The following is a 20603-nucleotide window of genomic DNA, read 5'->3' on the forward strand; positions in this document are numbered from 1 at the left end:
TTGTCACACCTACGGGGGTGGTGCTACTAGCATCTAGTGGGCGGTGGCCAGGGGTGCTGCTAAACATTCCGGAGTACACGGTGCAGCCCCCACATCAAAGAAAGATCCAGCCCCAAGCGTTCCTAGTGCTGAGCTCGAGAAAGCCCAGTGTAAGCTCATTGGGTGATCGGTAGGAGTTGGTATGGAGTCTCCTTTTAAATACCGAGGGACACAGAGTTGGGTCCCTCTCCTGTCTGCAGCTCCTACGAATCTCTACAGTTTTCTAGCTCGTGGGGTTCTGGAAGAGAGCCACATTTGCTGTGTCAGAAACCTGCATAGCCCACATAGGATCCCCTTCCCAAAGAGCCAGGCACGTGGTCTTGGGTAGACAGACAACCCTGTTGTCCCTCACTGAAGAAAAGCCCTCCCCTCCCCCCCCCCCCCCGTCAGAAGTGACTTACGGCTCCCTGAGGGAAGGCCGCATTTGACAGCCTGGCCTCCGTTGCAGAGGCCCGCCATGGGCAACCTGGACGACCGTCTCTTCAGAATAGGTGTCGGGAGCATTTATAGCCAGCTCGTCCGTTTCCATAGTTCACGCCCTCGTGAGGGCCCGGAGATGGGCTTTCAGAACTGTACTCTCTTCGGTTGCAGGCGGGGTTACCAGGATGACGGTGTCGTTGGTGGTCATCATGTTTGAATTAACGGGTGGCCTAGAGTACATTGTGCCCTTGATGGCGGCAGCCGTGACCAGCAAGTGGGTGGCCGATGCCTTTGGGAAAGAAGGCATCTATGAGGCTCATATCCACTTAAACGGGTACCCGTTTCTGGACGTGAAGGATGAGTTCACCCATCGCACGCTGGCCACCGACGTCATGCGGCCACGGCGCGGAGAGCCACCCCTGTCCGTGCTCACCCAGGACAGCATGACCGTGGAGGACGTGGAGACGCTCATCAAGGAGACCGACTACAACGGCTTCCCGGTGGTGGTCTCCAGGGACTCCGAGCGCCTCATCGGATTTGCCCAGAGGAGGGAGCTGATTCTTGCAATAAGTGAGTAAAGAGAGGGGATGTACTCAGAGGGGAACGGTAGCCTCTGTAGCCCCTGAATTCTCAAAGGAGGTAGAGTGCAGAGGCCAGAGGGCTCGAAGCCAGGGGCTCTGCGCATTTCGCATTCACATCCCCTGGGCATCTGGTGGAAATGCAGATTCCGATTCAGTAGATTTCGGGTGGGGCCCAAGACTCTGCGTATGTATTTTTTTAATTTGAGAGAGAGAGAGAGTGTGCGATCGGGGGAGAGGGGCAGAGGGAGAGAGAGAGAGTGAGGATCCCAGGCAGGCCTCATGCTCAGCACAGAGCCCGATGTGGGCGTGACCTGAGCCGAAATCGAGGGGCGGACGCCCGAGTGACTGAGCCACCCAGGCTCCTGGTTAATGGTGATGCTGCTGGTCCTCAGGTCCTACTGGCAGGGACGACGCCTAGGGAGAGACGTGCTTGGCTGGAAAATGAGCGCCGCGTTTGCACGCAGCCGAGGGGCCCACTGCTGCTAGGTGGCTGGCTGCGGCTGCGGCCGCCGCCTCTTTTAGGGAGTTGTCAGGTAGAGCTGGCGAGGATTGAGGTGTGAGAGCCCGGCCCGGCCCCGGGCAAGCTGGTCTGGGACACAGGCTTTCAGGCGGGCTTACCGACTTCTGTGGTGAGTTCTTTGTCTCAGACGCCTCCCCCCGCCCCACCGCCGGGCACCACGCAAGCCCTTCACTTTGCTTGGTGGCATTATGTCCCGTCCCGTTAGTTCGAGACCCTCGTGGGTCAGTTCCCCGTGGTGCTCTTCCTCCCTGTGCGCTAAGTGAACTCTGCTGGGCTGAGGGGCAGGCTGTCGTGTTGGGAGAGGAGTGAGTGGATGACCGGGGTCGGGGTGGGGGGGGGTGGTGCCAGAGACCCACAGGTCCGAGAAGCAAGCCTGCGGGCACGTCAGCCTAGGGGTGCCTGCATGGAAAGGGGGGCAGGAGGTAGAAGGATTCCCAAGAGAAAGGTCTGGGTGTGAGGCACGTGGAGACCTAAGAAGGAGGACAGTGAGCTCGGAGGCCCCCTCGGGCTGGGGTCCCACCCGTGGCATGTGGCCAGTACAAGTGCCGTCTGGCTCAGCACGCCTGCTCCCATGATCTGCTCCTGGTTCCGGCAGCCCACGGTGGGCCCGAGGCACGGCCCCTGTGGACACTTGATGACTTTACCACGTACCCTGTCTTCCAGCGTACCTAAGTTCGCCAGGGGGACTGGCGCGGTCGGTCGGGTTGCAGAACGCCTACTGGGAACACACCTCCACCAGATGACCATTTGCTTTTCCCTGCCCTTGGTTAACTATCTCTGCGGCTCCTTTTGAGTTTCCAAAATCTCTTTGTGATGTTAAATAGCTTTTTAAAATATCTTTAGGAGCGCCTGGGTGGCCCTGTGGGTTAAGTCAGACTTCAGCTCAGGTCGTGATCTCAGGGTTCGGGGTCGTGAGTTCGAGTTCCGCATCGGAGTCTGCACTGAGGGCACAGAGCCTGCTTCGGATTCTCTCTCTGCCTCTCCTCCACGTGCACGCGTGTCTTCTCTCTCTCTCAAAAATAAATAAACATTAAAAAAATAGCTTTAAGGTATCTTCGCCAAAGGCTTTATAAAAATAAGTTTAGATAAGCCGTGTCCTTTAATTTGTGCTTACGTGCTCAGTGATGCTTCTCTTTATTATAGGTCCTGTCGCTTAACAGGTAGGTGCCTTTGGGCGTAAATATTGCCTTATAGATAACGGGATCTGTTTTAAGCTGTATAAGTAGGGTAGGGTTTGTTTTAAAATAATGTAATCAGCAGCCTTTAAAAATCCATTCAGTCCCTAAAATCTTTTAAGCAAAGGTTGAAATTTAAAAACTAAAGTAATAAATGTCACCGGCTCCATTACCTATTGTGTAGCTCCAGGCACACCTGCTAAGAGACAGCTTACTAATTTCGCTGAAAGCCATTACCGTAATCAAGTGGGAAGCAGTAATTGTCATCAACCGGTTAGAGAAGAAATTTAAGCTTGCCGACGGAGCGCTCTCTTAGAAGCTATGTTTGGAATGTCTGAAGAGGCAACACGCCGGGTAAATAATACCTGTATGCTTTCAATCAGACCGATAATAGTATAGAAGCTGCTGTTTACATGGTTTGTGGAAAGGCGAGGAGTGTTTCGCTCTGAGCAATCAGAAAAACTGTTTTCCTGATCTGTGGAAACAGAGGAGTCCCTGTACTCGGGTGGACAAATATGTGACCGGTATTTGCAGAATTATGTGACCTTCCATGAAGATAGAAGTATGACTTTAGCATTTCGCTAGTGACTGTCTCATGCCAGTTTCATTTGCAGGGGAATCAGCAGAGATTCTAGACAGGTAGATCCCAGACAGCCTGTGTAAGAACGCTAACTGAGGCGGATGAGGATTTTTCTTACGTATCCTGTTAAAATCATAGCAGCTGCTCACACGAAGCTGAAAACGTTTTGTTATTTTCAAACATCTCTGGAATGCCGAACCATAGCCGTCGTCCTTGTTAAAAGAGCGATTCGTTAGCCCCGCGTAGGACACATGGCCCACTTCCCCCATCACATACTGACACACGGGGCCGTGTGTGACCCTCGTTCAAATTCCCAGTAAATGGGACTTTGCCTTTCAGTGCCATTTGCAAATATGAGGCTCTTTCTGTGCTCAGCAGGGCTCAGACTCTTCTAGTCTTGAATTCTGCAATTAGGTGAGGACGGGTTCAGAGAGGACTCAGCGGGAAGCCGCAAAGATGATTAAAGGGATGGAAAGTTGGAGTCACAGGCAAGAGTTAAGGGAATGCTCCTTTTTTTCATCTGGTGGATGATTTAATGATGATTCTCTAGCATGTGGAAGATGCTTACTTACAGAAAGGGATCTACGGCCAGAACTGAACAAAGTGTCAGATCTGTTGGAAGGGCTATTTAGGGATAAAGCGGTTTCTTCCTGGGAGGGCCGTTGATGATTGGAATAGGCCACGGAGAGCGGCGGTATCATCTGCTTTCTGCTGGGCTTAACACACATGCACAGAGGGACTTCTCCATGCCGCGGCAAACTGCAACTTATCATAACATCCTCTGCTTTTTCTTCGAGATGGTTTTTTTGCAATCCCATCTTTGTACTGGCCACCATTCCGGTTGCTTTCAGTTTTCCATTTTAACCTTTCGAGTTAATTACATCTGTCATATGGGAGCATTTTTGATGGACGGGATGGTCGAGTATTATCTCTCTAAAAACATGTCACTCTAAAGTAGAGCTTCTCAACCTTAACACCACTGACATCTGGAGCTGGATCGTTCTTTTGTGTGAGGGCTCGTCCTGGGCACCGAGTGACGTTTAGCAGCACCCTTGGTCTCCCATCACTGGGTGCTAGTAGCAACACCATCCCCCAGTTATGAGGACCAAAAATGTCTCCAGATATTTCCAAACGTCCCCTAAGGGTGGGGGCAGCATTGCTCCCCGTTGAGAACCGTTGCCGTGGAGCCATGATAATAGCCTACTGAACATAAGATTATTTCCAGTCTTAAAATTTCTTGGTCTGTCATAGTTTGTGAAATTTACTTTACCAGCACCCTATTTTTTATTTTTTATTTTTTTTAAATGTACCTCCAAGTTAGTTAGCATATAGTGCAGTAATGAGTTCAGGAGCAGAATCCAGGGGCTCATCCCCGACGTATAACTCCCAGTGCTGATCCCAACAAGCTTTCTCCTCAGTGCCCCTCATCTATTTAGTCCATCCTCCCACCCACAACCCCTCCAGCAACCCTCAGTGTGTTCTCTATATTTAAACGTCTCTCATGGGGGCGCCGGGGTGGCTCAGTCAGTGAAGCGTCCGACTTAGGCTCAGGTCAGGATCTCACGGTTTGTGGGTTCGAGCCCCACATTGCGCTCTGTGCCGACAGCTCAGAGCCCGGAGCCCGCTTCGGATTCTGTGTCTGCCTCTCTCTCTGCCCCTCCCCCACTTGTGCTCTGTGTGTGTCTCTCTCTCTTTCAAAAATAAACATTAAAAAAGTAAAAAATAAAAGTCTCTTATGTCTTGTCCCCCTCCCTGTTTTTATATTATTTTTGCTTCCCTTCCCGTATGTTCATCTGTTTGGTATCTTGAATTCCACATGATACTTTACCAGCACTCTTATCTGTACTTGGCATTGTCATGGTATTGTCTGCTAGAAAATGGAATGTCAAGTTGAATAGCCTTAGCAAGTACTCACAAAACGTACCTCATTTTTCAGGAGCGGTGGTCGCTGACACTAGTTCTGGTAGAATATATAACAAATCTTCTTTATTAAGAACAGTTTAAGTGGTCTTTGAAACAACTAAAAATGGAGTTTATTACATTTTTATGTTTTTATTAAAAATTTTTTTTTCAACGTTTATTTTGTTATTTTTGGGATAGAGAGAGACAGAGCATGAACGGGGGAGGGGCAGAGAGAGAGGGAGACACAGAATCGGAAACAAGCTCCAGGCTCTGAGCCATCAGCCCAGAGCCCGACGCGGGGCTCGAACTCACGGACCGCGAGATCGTGACCTGGCTGAAGTCGGACGCTTAACCGACTGCGCCACCCAGGCGCCCCTTTTTTTATTAAAATTTTTTTAATGTTTATTTATTTTTGAGAGAGAGACAGAGCACGAGCAGGGGAGGGGCAGAGAGAGAGGGAGACACAGAATCCGAAACAGGCTCCAGGCTCCCAGCTGTCAGCACAGAGCCCGACGCCGGGCTCGAACTCCCGAACCGTGAGATCATGACCCGAGCCCAAGTCAGATGCTCAACCGACTGAGCCGCCCAGATGCCTCTATTACATTTTTATTTTTAAAAGTAATACATACTCATAGAATATTGGGGAAATCAGAAGTAAAAGGGGGAAAAAAAAGATACCCACTTTCTCAAGACCATGGAAAGCCATGGTTAATAATGTTTAGTGCATTTCCTTCTTGTCTTTTAGGTCTTTTACATATGTAAGCCTGGGGCTTTTTTTGCTTGGTTTGGTTTTGCTTTGTTTTTTTCGACACGAGTCTTCATGGCTCCCTGGGGTCTGGGAGTCTACACTCTTGGTAGCAGGGAATCATCCCCTGGGCGGGAAGTTGGTTTAAGCTTTCCCACGGGGACTATTTCTTGTGCACGCGCCATGTGCTGGAACAGCTCTGGGAGCCGGCAGGACGGGGATGGCAGTAGCCAGGCTGTGCCCCCTGTGAGCGCACAACATGAAGTTTGTTGTAGGCATCTCGGTGACCGGTGAAGATTTCTTATCTGAGCCAGGAGATGGCTCCCCCCAGCAGAACGACGCAAAAAGCTTTCTTGCTGGTTCTTCTGTTACTGGCCGGAGCACCCCCGCCCCCAAAGTCTGAGCATTGAGGTAAGTCCCGATAACAGAATTCCAGAGTGGCCTGACAGACCCTTCCGGAGAGAGCGGCAGTCGCCACTCTTGGAGTGACAGGGAGCATAGCTCACGTCTCCGGCTCGGACGCCGGCCGGCGCCTTTGATTCTCGTTCGTGGGCTTTCCTTCGCAGCACCCCCTACGTGGGATGGGCTGGGTTCTACATGGCGGGCGGACCAGCGTCCGCCAGACACTTAGGAGACCTACTCACTCATTCATTCGCTTAGCGATGCGTGCGTTGGGCGGATACCTGTTTTGTGCCTGCTGGATACCAGGCATTGTCCAGGCACTGGGAATGTACTGGTGAGCCAGAAATCACTGAACTAGCTGCTATTAGAATCAGGGCTTCTAACCCGATCGGGAGATTCAGAGGAAATCTATAGGGTGGGTATTCATTTCAACAAGTAGACTGGACAGCTCACGAAGTCGTATTGGGTTTTTACAAGGGGTTCAGCGAATCACGTGTTCAGTTCTCGACTGAGGTTTGTGGCTTGATCCAGTCCTGAGAAGGACCCATCCTCGACCCAGTCAACCTGACTGTTGGAGTCGATGGCATTCTTGTCACGTGGGCCTTTCAGAGACTTGGTCGGTCTGTGAAAGTGAGCCCGAGTCTGCTGACCGTTGTATCCTCACCTTAGTGCCTCCGGCCGGAACCATCTTGATGGAGGAGAGAAAGGTGCAGTGTGCGTGATGTGACATCATGTGCCGGCATTTGCCCAGGGGGCCCTCTGTTCCTCTTTTAAACAGAGACCCCTTTTCAAACTCAGCCTGACCCCGAATGCTGCCAGTTTTCCATTAGAGTACTATTGCAATAAATGGCCTGAGAGCAGGCAGTTAGAATTTTATTTTTCAAAGAACAATATAGGTGAATAGTAGTCTTTGAGAAGGCAAGAAATGTATTATCGAAACCAGGATCCATTTTAAGGCAGGCCTCACACTACATTTTTCCTAACCTTTTCCCATGAACCAAGAGAAAGATTAAAATTCCAACAGAAGGAAAATCGCCTTGGAGAAATATCTTGAGACCGATGGATTTATTTCATGTGTGACTTAAAATAGCCTGGGCTTCTAGTACTGCAGAAAGCTGTGTTTCTAATGAGTTCCTGTTGCCCTGCTTTTCCTCAGCTGGCTTTTGCGCGGCCTTGCCTACAGATAGAAAGAGGCTAATTGTTACCATCACAGTGTCGCTGTCTTTCTTTGAGGAATCCCCAACACGGTCCATTTTTAAGAGAGGAGATCCGGGAGGTGGGGGGAAGGTGGCTTTTCTGGGGTTACTTCTTTGGTCCCAAGGGTCATATTTGGGATTGAGCTGCATTTCTGGGCTGGGAGCCTAGGATGGTCCTGTGGTTTTTGTTCCTCTCGGGATTCATAATGCCACTTGGGCCAGTTAAAAGTTAGTTTGTAAGAAAAAAAACCCAACTTATTAGGGTCGTTGGGCAGCTCAGCAAGGCCTCTTGTCACGTCCAACCCGGGCCCGTGATGAGGTGAGGGACTGTTAGGAAAGCAAGGGCGGAGGGCCCTGGAGGCCGGGAGGAGGCAGCACGTTCTCCCCAAGAAGCCACCCTGCCTGCTCAAGCCCGCGTGTCGAGACTTTGGCAGTGATCGATCAGGTCACAGCGTGGGGACCCTCGTAGGGCACTCGCTTCAGAGAGATGCCGATTTTACAGATGTTTGGCTGCAGCCCCTCATTAGGAAGGTGGCGTTCGCCCTCTGAACCCCTTCCCTGTGGGGGTCTAGGATGTGGATGGAGGGCAGACGTGTGTCGGTGCGGGTGCGGGGCCGACGGAGTTGCTAAGCACGGGCCCTCGTGTGGCTTATCGTTCCCGCTCGCCCATTGCAGAGAACGCCAGACAGAGGCAGGAGGGCATCGTGAGCAACTCCATCATGTACTTCACGGAGGAGCCGCCCGAGCTGCCGGCCAACAGCCCGCACCCCCTGAAGCTGCGGCGCGTCCTAAACCTCAGCCCGTTCACGGTCACGGACCATACCCCCATGGAGACGGTGGTGGACATCTTCCGGAAACTGGGGCTCCGGCAGTGCCTGGTGACGCGCAGCGGGTGAGTGGCCGGACAGGCGCGGACGGGCTGTGTGCTGGGGCCGCACTCTGAGAATAAGAGGAATGAGACACGGCCACGGCCGTGCAGGGCCTCGAGGTTGCCCGGGGCGGATAGGTACTTGGGACAGGGCATCGGGAAGCTGCGGCGAGCTAGCGCGCCGAGCAGGACCTGACCGTGACCGGGAGCTTTGGGAGCTTGGCGCGGGGCCCGGGAAGGTGCGAGAGGCTTGGGGGCGGGGGCGGGGGGGGGGGCCCGTCTGGCCTGAGGCTGAAGGTCGGTCAGAAGGGGGAGGAGCGCATTCCTCGCAGCCCAGGGCCCCCGTGCAGGGAGCTCCGAAGCACGGGCTGATGAGAAAAACAGGGTTGTGTGTGCAACACGCCACGGTGGCGCGCGCGCACGCACACACGATGGGAACCTGCTAAAAAGAAAGTAGCACGGCTTTTGCACGTTAGATGGTCAGGAAAACACAAATAGTACAACAACGGTAGCACTTTACCTTGAAGACGACTTGAAGTTGTTTTGTAGAGGTAGGTGTCGTGAGGGCTGCAGCTTGCGAGCTCCGTACAGTCGGACCTCGCACGACACCGGGCTGGGGGCGCCAAATTCCCTCGCGGTCAGAGATCACGTAGAACTTTTGAATCCCCAGAACCGTAGCTGCCGAGAGCCTGCCGTTGACCCGAAGCCACACCGATAACGTAAACAGTCGATTAACACGTTATTTTGTCTGTTCTATGTATTATATACCGTGTTCTTACGGTAAGTAAGCCAGAGAAAGCGTCAGTAAGAAAATCCTCGGGAAGAGACCCTACGTTTATAGTACCGTACTGTACTTCTTGAAACAAATCCGCATATAAGTGGACCTCAGCAGCCCAAACCCGTGTCGTTCAAGGGTGGGCTGTATTCCTGTGCCCCTGGCTTCAGCTGGGTGCAGTTTTCTGCACGCACCTGGAACGTGTCCCGGATGAAATCACCCACATGCGAACGTGGAGTTCACATCGTGCTCAAATTGCTCAAATTATTCCCTAATATAGCAGTCTGTTCAAAACAACCTCGCGTTTTCACAACAACCGTTACTGTAGAGCTGAGAGATTTGGCGGCCCCGTGGCATCGTCTCTGCCGCGGCGGAGGGGTACCTCTTGCTTTGTGTAACCGCAGACCGGGAAACTGGCATTTCGAAGATCAAAGGTTCATGATGGCGGGAGAGGTGCGGCGCCTCGAGGGCCATTCTTTGGGCTCCGCGGTGCTCCCTGAATCCCACGGCTTCAGCAGCTTCGGTGGGGGACGAGATTGGCTGAGTGAGGGTGGCCTGGAGCATAGGGTCGGCTGCCCGGCTTATTCCTCTGTAGACTGAGAAGAGCCGGGGCATGGGTCCTGGAGACTCCGGCCCCTAAGTGCACTCGGGGCCTTAATTCCCTAACGTAGTTTACGTTGCAGAGCCCATGCTCCGGTTTGACGCGACGGTTCTAGACCAGGGCGATGTTGCTCCCCCCTAAGATTTTGGGTGTCACAACTGGACAGGGGATGCTCCTGGCATTTAGTGGGTAGAGGCACGGGACGGCCCCCGTTGCAACAAAGAGTCAGTGGCCCAAAACGTCACCAGCTGTGGAATTGAGTGACCGGGGACTAGACGCCTGGGAATAGCCACGTGAGTGCTCCTGGGCTGTACGAGGGGCCGTATGTGCGCACTGACCCCGAGAATTCCCAGCCCACGCGACGAGCGTCCTCAGCTCTGGCTGCAGCCAGGGCGGGTGCCTTGCACACAGGAGGGACGATCAGTAAGGAATAAATACATGTTTGGGGCCAGAGATCACTTCCGCTGGTGTATTTGGAAGGAACTCGGTGGATCGCAGAATCCCCCTGGGGATTCAAGCTCCAGGTTAAACCGGGAGTGTTGGGTCCACCGCAGTGACTGATCCCTTAGGTCTGGGAGGGGCCTGCGAATATATATTTCTAGCGAGCTCCCCGGTGCTGCTGCCGGTCAGGACTCCACTTTGCAAAACCCTGAAGCCCGTCTACAGACTTGAATTTCTAGTGCTCGGCATAAATACCACTGTGATCACCCGCCGCGTCTCAAGTGCATAGCAGTTTCTCTTTTCCTTTAAAATAATAATCCAATGTCAGTTATCGTGGAATTTCCAGTTCTGGCAGGAAATTCTGCCCTTAACGCCCGCTCACACCTCACGCAGCCCCATGAGGTTTTCCTGTGAAGATCTGGGTGCCGAAATTGGCTCCGAATGTTCTGCGAGAAAACAAAATCGCACTCTCTCTCGCTCTACATATTTTAAACAAACACAGATGCTGATACGTTACTGCTGGCAAGGGATCCTTGTTTGCGGGCCTTTCATCTCCTCGGGCTTTCAGCCAGGACAGGCATGTCTCGAGCCAGCTTGCGTTTTTGATGTATTCCGTCACCATGTGCCTTCCCTGCTCGCGGGGAGAGCCCCAGCTCGCCCTGTCGACCTGCATCGTCTGCAGGATTGCTCGGGGCCTGGGGGTCCAAGGTAGTCTTGAAACCAGACCAGGAACCACCGAAGTCTTTGTCCCCACAATGCCCGAGTCTGGGAACTTCCGGTGGCGGTGGCGGAGACTGCATTTGGGTGGGGTCTTCCCCCCAGAGGATATCGAAAGGGAAGGCGGGCAGGGGACGTTGTGTCCGCCTTCCCTGAGTCTGCTAGGCGGGCCCCCGGGACTTGGACCGATGGCCTTCTCAGAAGAGCCTGGCTACCCTCATCTCATACGTTCACGGTCACAGATTGGCCACTCCCCAAAGGGGCTGGAAGTTCGAACACTTGATTTTAGCCAAATAGGACATTTCACGCCACTAACGATCTCCGCCGGGTTTGATGTTGCCTCCTTCTTGTAGGTGTTGAGCTTCCTTCTTTCGCAGAGATTACCGTTGCAGGCCAAGGCACAATTTATGCCTGAGGCCGAGGCAGCTCCTGAAGTCACATGTCCCCGGGAGTGTTGTGAGCAGCTTGACTTGGAGGTGCTGTAGTTACAGAGCTTTAAGGGGAGGCTGCCTGGACCGCTCCCCGGTGAAGGTGGGGCAACAGAACCAGGCCTCGGGGATAAGGGAGGGGCGCGCGGAATAGAATCCCTATCGCTCTGCAAACAGGAGCAGGTCAAACTTTTTCAAAGCAACACTGCCTTAATCACCATCTTACTGAGCATCTGTTTGAGACCCGGAGAAAGCTCGAGAGGTATCTAAAAACTAATAAAGCCAGGGAGTTTGTCATCTACTAGGGAATGTGGACGCACTCCAGTTCAGGTGGTACTACCCAGGTGTTCTAGAGAGGAATGTCCTGAGCCAGGCTTTCAAGTAGAAAACGTCCGAGGACAGGGGCGTCCGGGGGGCTCAGTCGGTTGAGCGTCCGACTTCGGCTCAGGTCATGATCTCGCGGTTCGTGGCGTTGAGCCCCGCGTCGGGCTCTGGGCTGACAGCTCGGAGCCTGGAGCCGGCTTCGGATTCTGTGTCTCCCTCTCTCTCTGCTCCTCCCCGACTTGTGCTCACTCTCTGTCTCTCAAAAATGAATAAATGTTAAGAAAAAAAAAGAAAGAAAACGTCCGAGGACAAAAGAGCGGTGTCGGTTGAGAGACGGTCTGCTTGGCGATCGCCAGCGGCAGAGCCCTCCCTGCCTCACGCAGACGGACGAGCGCCCTGTCTCTGCAGACCCGACTGCTCACACCCCTCCCGTTTGTCTTCCCACCACACCTCTGCTAGTGGCGATTGTAGGCATAAGCTGCTCGCCTGTTTCCTGTCCCTTTTTGATTTTAAATGCGATGGAAGAACGGCTGGGGACTGAATTGTATCCCCCCGGATTCCTGTGTCGAAGCCCTAACCTGCAGCATGACCGTGTTTGGAGACGGAGTCCTTAAGAGGTAAGGGTGAGTGAGGGCGCGAGGCCGGGGCCCTAATCTGATAAGACTGGCGTCCTTAGAAGAAGAGGAAGAGGCAGCAGGGCTGTGAGGACACGGCAGGAAGGTGGCCGTCTGCAAGCCAAGGAGAGAGGCCTCTGGAGACCCCAAGCCTGCCACCACCTTGACCCGGGCCTTCTAGTCTTGGGAACCGTGAGAACAGTCATTTCTGTTGAGCCACCTCATCTGTGGGGCGCTGTTACGGCGGCCCGAGCTAAGTCCTCCGGGCGGCTTTAGTAGGACAGCATCTTGCTTTACTGCGTTCTGATAAATTTTAGAACTGTATTTCAGGTCATCTCTGAACTCAGTTGAAGCCAAGTGACTCTAAACAGCTGGGACAGAAAACAGTTCCCGGCTTTATCCTTCTTCACCAGCACCCCTCTCCCTTCAGGCAACCACGTTTCTCCCACAAGGGTGTTTTCTTTAATGAATGGACTATTTTTTTTGTTACATTTATTTATTTTTTGAGAGACAGTGAGACAGAGCGTGAGCGGGGGAGGGACAGAGAGAGAGGGAGACACGGAATGTGAAGCAGGCTCTAGGCTCCGAGCTGTCAGCACGGAGCCCGACGCAGTGCTTGAACTCACGAACGGTGACATCTTGACCTGACCTGAAATCAAGAGTAGTATGCTTAACTGACTGAGTTAGATGCCCCCAGAAAATTATTTTTGTTTTTTTATTTAAAAAATTTTTTAATGTTTATTTAGTTTGGAGAAAGAGACAGACTGTGAGCCAGGGAGGGGCACAGAGAGGGGGGGCGGGACACAGAGTCTGAAGCAGGGTCCAGGCTCTGAGCTGTCAGCACAGAGCCCGGCGCGGGGCTCGAACCCACGAGCCACGAAATCATGACCTGAGCCGAAGTTGGATGCTCAACCGACTGAGCCACCCAGGCGCCCCTAATTAACAGACTATTTTTTATTAGAGCAGTTTTTGGTTTACGGAAAAACTGAGCATAAAGTACACAGTTCTCATATATCCTCTCATCCCTTCAATTTCCCTTGTTAATGTCTTGCACTTGTTACGTTTGTTGCCTCCCATGACCTGATATTGACGCGTTAACTAAGGTCTGTAGTTTAGGGCTCACCCTTGCTGTTGTACATTCTGTGCGTTCTGATCAATGGAGAATGACATGTATCTTTTATGACATGTATCTTTATAGTGTCGTACAGGGTAGTTTCACTGCCCTGAAAGTCCTCTGTGCTCCTCCTCTTCATCCCTCCTGCCTTTCCTCTAAGCCCTGGCAACTGCTGATCTCTACTGTCTCCATAGTTTTGACTTTTCCAGAATGTCATCGAGTTGGAATCGCACAGTATGTAGCCTTTTCAGACTGGCTTCTTTCGTTTAGTGATGTGCATTTAAAGTTCTTCTATGGCTTTTCATGGCTTGACAGATCATTTTTTTTCAGCGCTGAATAATACCCCACTGTCTGGATGGACCACGGTTTATGTATCCATCACCTTGAGGAGGCCATCTTGGGCGCTTCCGAGATTTGGCAGTTGCGAATCAAGCATACGTCTTCTTCTTTTTTTTTTTTTTTAAGCATTTCTTAAAGTTTATCTATTTTTGAGAGAGAGAGAGAGTGAGCACAAGCGGGGGAGGGGCAGAGAGAAAGAGGGAGACCCATAATCCGCAGCAGGCTCCAGACTCCGAGCTGGCAGCACAGATCCTGACGTGGGGCTGGAACTCACAAACGGTGAGATCATGACCTGAGCTGAAGTTGGGTGCTTAACCGACTGAGCCACCCAGGTGCCCCACAAGCATACATCTTCTAAGAGTTAAGGAAATTCTTTTATATAACCACTAAACCATAATTATACAAGATGAACAATAACTCAGTGTATCATTCAATATCCAATTCATATCAGATTTCAATCCAGAATTCCTTCAAGCTTCACCCATTGCATTTGGTTGTTGTTCCTCTTTAGTCTAGAACAGTCTCTTGTCTCTTTTTGTTTGTTGTTTATAACATAGATTTTTTTCTTTTGAAGAATCCAAATCAGTAGTCTCACATTCTGAATCTGTTTGATTGCTTCCTCATGGTTTGATTTGGTATAAGTAGTTTCTGGCGATATGCCACCGTAGATGACGTCATAATGTCAGCTTTTCCAACCTTGTTGGTGATAAGCTCTATCTCATGAGGTGGTGGCGGCTGGAGCCCTCCATTATAAAGAGACATTTTTCTCTGTGTACGTCATCTGTGGATGGATACTTTCGGGAATTTTTTGTTTTCCAGTGACCATTTGCTGAGTGGTTTTGGAGTCCATTGATAATGGGCGTCGATCGGGGCATCTCTCCTCTCTACCTACGTGCCGTTGGCCAGAGCTCACTCAGTTGTCCCCACCCAACTGAAGGGAAGCTGGGAAGTGTCTCTGTGTGTCCAAGTGGCAAAGTCACTGGGGTTTAGGACATGCGTCGGTCAATATTGTAAGGCTGACCTCTTTTCTGTATTTTGTTTCTTCTCCAGGAGACTTCTTGGCATCATCACGAAAAAGGATGTTTTGAGACATATGGCCCAGATGGCAAACCAGGACCCTGAATCCATCATGTTTAATTAGAAACAAGGTGGCATTTATTTTGAGAGAAACACAACTGTGTCATTTTAAAAGAAATAAACAAATGATATGTTATTATCCTAATGAACGATTATACGCTAGGGGCAGTGGAAAGAAAAGCTTTGTTTGAACGAAAGGAGGATAAAACCTGGTGTGTGTGTGTGTTTTTTTTAAAGACATCCACGAGTAGGCATTTTATAGCTTTAACCCCTTGTGAGTTTCCAGCTGTGTTTCTTAATGAGTTTATTAACTGCCGTGGGAGCATGTGGGTGGGTGTAAACGATGTGGTTTGTACAAGGACACAGAACACGAATGCTGAGTCAAGAAACGCTTGCCCCTTCTGTTTAAGGCTGTTTGGGAAGCTTTGAGTCTAAGAGGCCAAGGGGTATTGGCCCGTCAGCATCTTTATTTATTGGTTCCCGAAGTGTTGCTGCTATTTTACTGAATTGGATTAAAGATGTTTGCACTGACTTTGTCGGAAAAGAAAAAGAAATTAAATCTGAACCGAGTGAAAGCTGCACGAATGCCAGTGGGCCCACTCGTGACCATCCCGTTGTCTTGCTCCCGCTCTCATCCGTCTGTGCACCAACATCCGGGGGCTTCTGCTCCGCTGACTGTGAGAAACCCTTTCTCGGTGCAACACCAGCATCTCGGGGCCACACCGTGAACTCACTGCTCGAGCGTTTAGTGCTCCGCGGGTTTCCTCCCGCACGAAGGGACCCGCCGCGATTTTGAGGGTATACGCACCTGCTCATGGTTTCGCGTCCCTGTTGTATGTACCTCACTTGTTGATCGCCGTGGCCTGTGCATTCTTAAATATTGATCAGTCCGGCACTTTCCACGGGCCATATCCTGTGTGCTGCCAGCTTGCCGTAAGCGTGCTTCAATTTCCAGATAGCGTACGTGAGAGTCAAAGCCGGCCACCCAGTGTTACTACTTATTTTTCCTCTCAGCTCTTATTAAATACGGCTGCAGGGAGGGTGAGGCATACGAAGTCTCAGTGGGAACTCCTCCAAATGGATTGCGAGAGAAATGCTAAATTGATTCTAAATCTGTTCCATTATCTTCTCTGTAGGATGCATAACGTCCGGCTCTAATGTCTGAGCGCGCGCTTTCATGCTCGCAGTCAAAGCACAGAAGGGCAGAGTTAAATTGGAGACCGCCACTTGGAGCACTGGGCACCTCCGTGTTGAACTTAACGGTGCATTTGTCCCTTTAGTCGGGACTCGGCTCTTTTCTGTGAGAAGGAACCGAGCTGCGGTTCCGGTCCGCTGTGGCACCGGTGTGAGTACGTCCGCTCCCGGGAGCCTGTCACGTGTGTCCCCGCTCCCCCCTTCTCACCGAGTGGCCCGCGCCCTTTGCGATCTCGGTCTCGGATATTGACGTGCCAGGTGTGTGTCTGGCGGCCGGAGAGAAATCCCACGAACGGTGATGAGCTGAACGAGAAACCGGGGGTCGGGCACTCTCGCGTGTCTCCACATTACCACCCAGCAGCCGTACGCTTTGCCATTGTTGTCTGCCGTCCTTCGTCCTCTGGCTTGTAGCCTCAGAGTCACAGGCCGGGCTCTCTGTTACCCGGCTGCCGGCCAGGCCGTCGGCTTCCTAGGCACGAAGCGGGAGGAGGAGACACGTAGCAAGGTGCGATGCCTGTGCCCAGGAAGCAGAACTTGCCCACAGGTGCCCAGCTGATGTCCACTGGCTGGACTTTGGTCCCGCGACTCCCCCTGGCTGCACGTGAGTGTGGGAAGGAGAAGTTTTAGTGAGGCCTGGTACTCTCTGAATGAACTTTGGATTCTTCTAACAAGGAAGAGGGACTGGTCCTTGGGAGGGAAGACTGTCCCCTGGATTGGATGCCATCATCATGTCTCTGTTGGTGTCCTCCCTGTCCTCCTTACTCTCTTTCTTGCCACACCCTCCAGACATTGTCCTACTCACCGAGCGGTTCCCCACCCCTTCTCTCAGACCTGACCTAGAACTCCCAATCGGAAGCCATCATTTCTCAGCCCTCGTAAAAATGCTCATCTTGTATAAAAACCTAGCGACTAGCGGGTTTCTGTGAAACTTCTGGTTGATACAAGAAAATGTACTGCTGTGTCCTCTGGGTTCAAAAAAGTGAAGTCAGATCGTGCTGGCAAACACTGGAAAATTTGTTTCTGTGATCGCTTGGCCCCCTCCAGAATGATATCAAATAGCCACTTCAGTGTGGAAACACTGGTCAGTACTAGAGAATTTGATCTTGGTGTCCCGTTCACGGCACGTTAAGTGTCGAGTCACAGATCCCAATATTAGTGTTGTTACTGGGGTTTCCACGGAGCGTGTGCAAGTGAAGCTGGGTTCTCCTGGACTTGAAATCCTACGAGGTCTTAAAGATTGCTTCATGTAGTTCCCGCTAACTCCCGCGTGGCCTCCCGAAAGAGTGTTAGTTACAGCCTGGATTTGTATAATCCAGAAAGCCCCTTCAGCTAAAACTGGGAGCTTCAAAAGGGAACACGAAACCGTGAACGGATAGCCAAAGGGCAGTGAAACCACAGAACTTCTTCCTCCTCCAGATGAGGCCATAGAGGAATGAAGGGATAGTTTACTCCAGGCCAAGGTCACCAAGCCGGGGGGGGGGGGGGGAGGGGGGAGGGTTGTGCTCTGTCCTCCTCCCGGGCCTTAGTGTAGAAGAGGTCTGCAAATTCACGGCAGACCGTTGGGAGTGTTACTTTGACGCAAATAGCCTTGTTTTCCTTCATGAGTTGAACCTCTAATTTGTCGTGGGGTTCAGGCTCTTGGCAACAGAAGGCCATGGTCAGACAGGCAGGTGAAGGTCAAGGGTGGGAGAATTTGCAGCGGGGCTGCCAGAGCTGGTTGCCTTCCTCCCATGGAGCCCGAAGTCCCCTGTGCGGTCCACTCGCCTGCTGGCCCCGGGCTCTCACACAAACTCCAGGGGGAGCAGGCTTCCCGAGCTGTTTGTCGGTCTTTCTTGTACAAGTACACGGGTCGGGATTCTGAAGGGATTTGCTGTAGCCAAATGTAGAACCTTGTCTATCTGGCGATCTGATGAGCGGGAAGAGTACAACTGGGATGTGGAAGTAAAATAAACATTTCTCAGAACGGTGTGTTTGTTTCTTTTTCCAGAACCAAACCCTTTAGACTTCTGTAGACCTTTCTGGATCCTTTCTGAAGCAGTGTTTTATGTAAAGAAACATAAATGCGGGACAGACACGGAGTTCTCTAACACAGCACATCAACCTATTTCTTGCTCCCCCTCTCTACTAGTAAGGAAACGTGTTGTAGAAGGACAGACATCATAAAGAACATCCCGAGAGGGACACATGGATTTCTTGCGTGTTTCGGTGCACCCCCCGGGAATGCGGGTGCGCGGGTGGCATTTATGGAAAGGTAAATGTGTTAGAAGCAATCAATACTCGGTGTTCGCTGTTCCTCAGAACCAGGCCAGCTCAACTTTCTCTGTTTGGTACTCCCCAAAGACCTTACAAAGGAGAAGACCTCTCAGTAAGATCTCGTTTTGGCCCCGGTAAGCCACAGAAACCGGGGAATTCGTTTCACTGAGGGGAGAACTGGTTACTTCGGATTATCGACAAGTGCAGATCTGCTCAGGACTCCTTATCAGACGCCGAGCTGGAAAAGATGAGAAACACAAGCCTCTGAAATGATTTACACGACGGGGGAGCATGTATATGTGACTTGGGGACATTAACCAGACTCCATTTTCGCTGACGCAGTAATAACTATTTATTTGCCGTCCTAGGTGTGCCGGGAATGAGCCTACGTGCGACTTTTATGAGATCTGTTCGCATTTGGTGTTGGAACGACCACAGAGCAATGTGGTGGTTTTTTTTTTTTTTTAATTGTAACCCTCTGTGTAAACGTTGGCACCTTACTAAAAATTAAGTGTTTGAACTTTCCTTTTAAAAATAAAACGAGCACAGTCTTCAAGCAGCAAGTCGTAGATGGGAGAGATACTGATTTTGCAGCGTGTTTGTGCCCAGATGGAACAGTTTGGTCAGCTCTAAAATCCCTTGCTCTTAGCCTGGTGGGTGACAGCTAGGTAACAGTTCAGACTTGGCGCTGTGTATTTCCAAGGATGGGGTAGGACCACTGTCCCCAGGCCATCTGTGTTTCTGCCCTGTGCACAGACGCTAGGGAGGACAGGTTGGGCAGCGGTCTAGTAATTCTTTTCAAGCTTTTTATCTATCACTTTGGGAATCACAAGGGTTTAAATTATGTCCTTCCCCAACAGTTTTTTTTTAATTTTCCACTTCGTAAAAATTTGAAGGGAAAAACAGAATGCCCACATCCCTTTGACGACCTCAGAGAGGCAGTGAGGGGAGTCCCTTCTAATTAGGGGAGAGAGCCAGCTTGGGGACCACTTAGGATTGTCCTCAGCAGAGGGGCCAGCGAGTGCAAATGGCCTGAGGTATAAACAGGCCTGACTTCCTGGGGTCCCACCAGGGGCGGGGGCTGCAGGATGGGTGGCGCTTGAGGGAGGGAGCGTCGGGTATTTGAAGTTGGTTTTGCTTTTCCCTTGGGAGGAAGCTAACACAAACAGATGCTTCAGAGTCCCACAGGGCCGGGTACAGATACGGGGTCGAAGAGGAACGACGTGCTTGGACTTGCACTGTACAAGAACCATTCTGGCTGTTGTGTAGCAGGACTGGAAGCCAGGAGGCTGGCTCGGAGGCTGTTCCAAATACACGAGTTATGATGGAAGCTGGCCCCAGAGACGCTCTTGAGTTCTGGATATACTTCTGAGGCAGAGCCAACACATTTGTTGGTGGAGTGGGTATAAAATGGTACAGCTGGGGGCGAGGGGCCCCTGGGCGGCTCAGTCCGTTGAGTGTCTGCCTGTGGATGTCAGCCCAGGTCACGATCCCCCGGTTCGTGGGATTGAGTCCCACATCGGGCTCCGTGCTGACAGTGCAGATACCCTACGAACAAACAACCAACGTTCTGACAGAATTGCAGTATCGAATTTTCAGGGAGTCACGCTCGCCGACAGGACCGCACTTGAATGCCAGCGCCACTGCCTCGTGTCTGTGTGGCACTTCGAAGGGGTCAAACCTCCCCGAGCCTAGATGATCCCGTGTCTGTAGACTGAGCTGTGGCCCGTGACGACGGCACGGCCGCGGGAGTTCGGCGAGAGACTGGCTGTACGCAAGGCACGTGGCACGGAGCGGACCATGAAAATGGTGGGTCGTCTCATCTTCTCACGTTACGGAGCCCTCCCGGCAGCTCTAGTTGGAAGCCGACTTTGTGTTGTCAGAGGACCTACGCTTAGGTTGAAGTTTAAGACCCCGAAAAGTGACACACGTCGGGCTAACCAGCTGCCTTCTTTCCAGGCTCTATCTTCAGTCATTTCCAAACCACCGAAATGAGACAAAACAAACAAAAACTCAGATCTCTTCAGGGGCGTCGAAAAGGTCTCACTGACTCCAAATTCACGGGAAATGCTTAGAAAAGAAACAACTCGGTGAGAATTTCCAGTTCTCCGTAGCTTTGTATTGGCCTGGAGAAGAGAAAAGCGTAAGAAGGTGTGGGGGGTAACGGAACTATTGATTGGCCTAAGATGTGGAACGAGAGGTCACAAGTCACAAGACTGTGCTCCTTATTGTCAGACCACGGAAAACCCAATACTGCTGTACCTCCAGACGGAAAAACCTCTCTAGCACGGTGTTGAT

The 20603-nt window shown here is 51.6% G+C and overlaps 1 protein-coding gene across 5 annotated transcripts in view; it reads left to right on the plus strand.

Annotated features, from left to right (window-relative positions):
* Positions 1 to 18861, plus strand: part of CLCN4 (chloride voltage-gated channel 4) — a 63585-nt gene extending 44724 nt beyond the window's left edge. For 4 of the 5 annotated variants that reach the window (XM_047075879.1, XM_047075881.1, XM_047075882.1 and 1 more), the window contains 3 exons: positions 631 to 1029; positions 8236 to 8452; positions 14832 to 15390. In XM_047075879.1, coding sequence (XP_046931835.1) covers positions 631 to 1029; positions 8236 to 8452; positions 14832 to 14922 — 707 coding nt within the window. In that variant the 3' untranslated portion in view covers positions 14923 to 15390. Of the gene's footprint in view, positions 1 to 630; positions 1030 to 8235; positions 8453 to 14831; positions 16654 to 18039 lie in introns of those variants that run through there. The other variant, XM_047075878.1, reaches the window with a different exon arrangement.
* The last annotated feature ends 1742 nt before the right edge of the window (positions 18862 to 20603 follow it).

This window comes from Lynx rufus, unplaced genomic scaffold (genome assembly GCF_022079265.1).
Source record: "Lynx rufus isolate CCGP_SWC_20201006 ecotype Redwood Valley unplaced genomic scaffold, mLynRuf1.p SCAF_14, whole genome shotgun sequence".
Taxonomy (NCBI): Eukaryota; Metazoa; Chordata; class Mammalia; order Carnivora; family Felidae; genus Lynx; species Lynx rufus.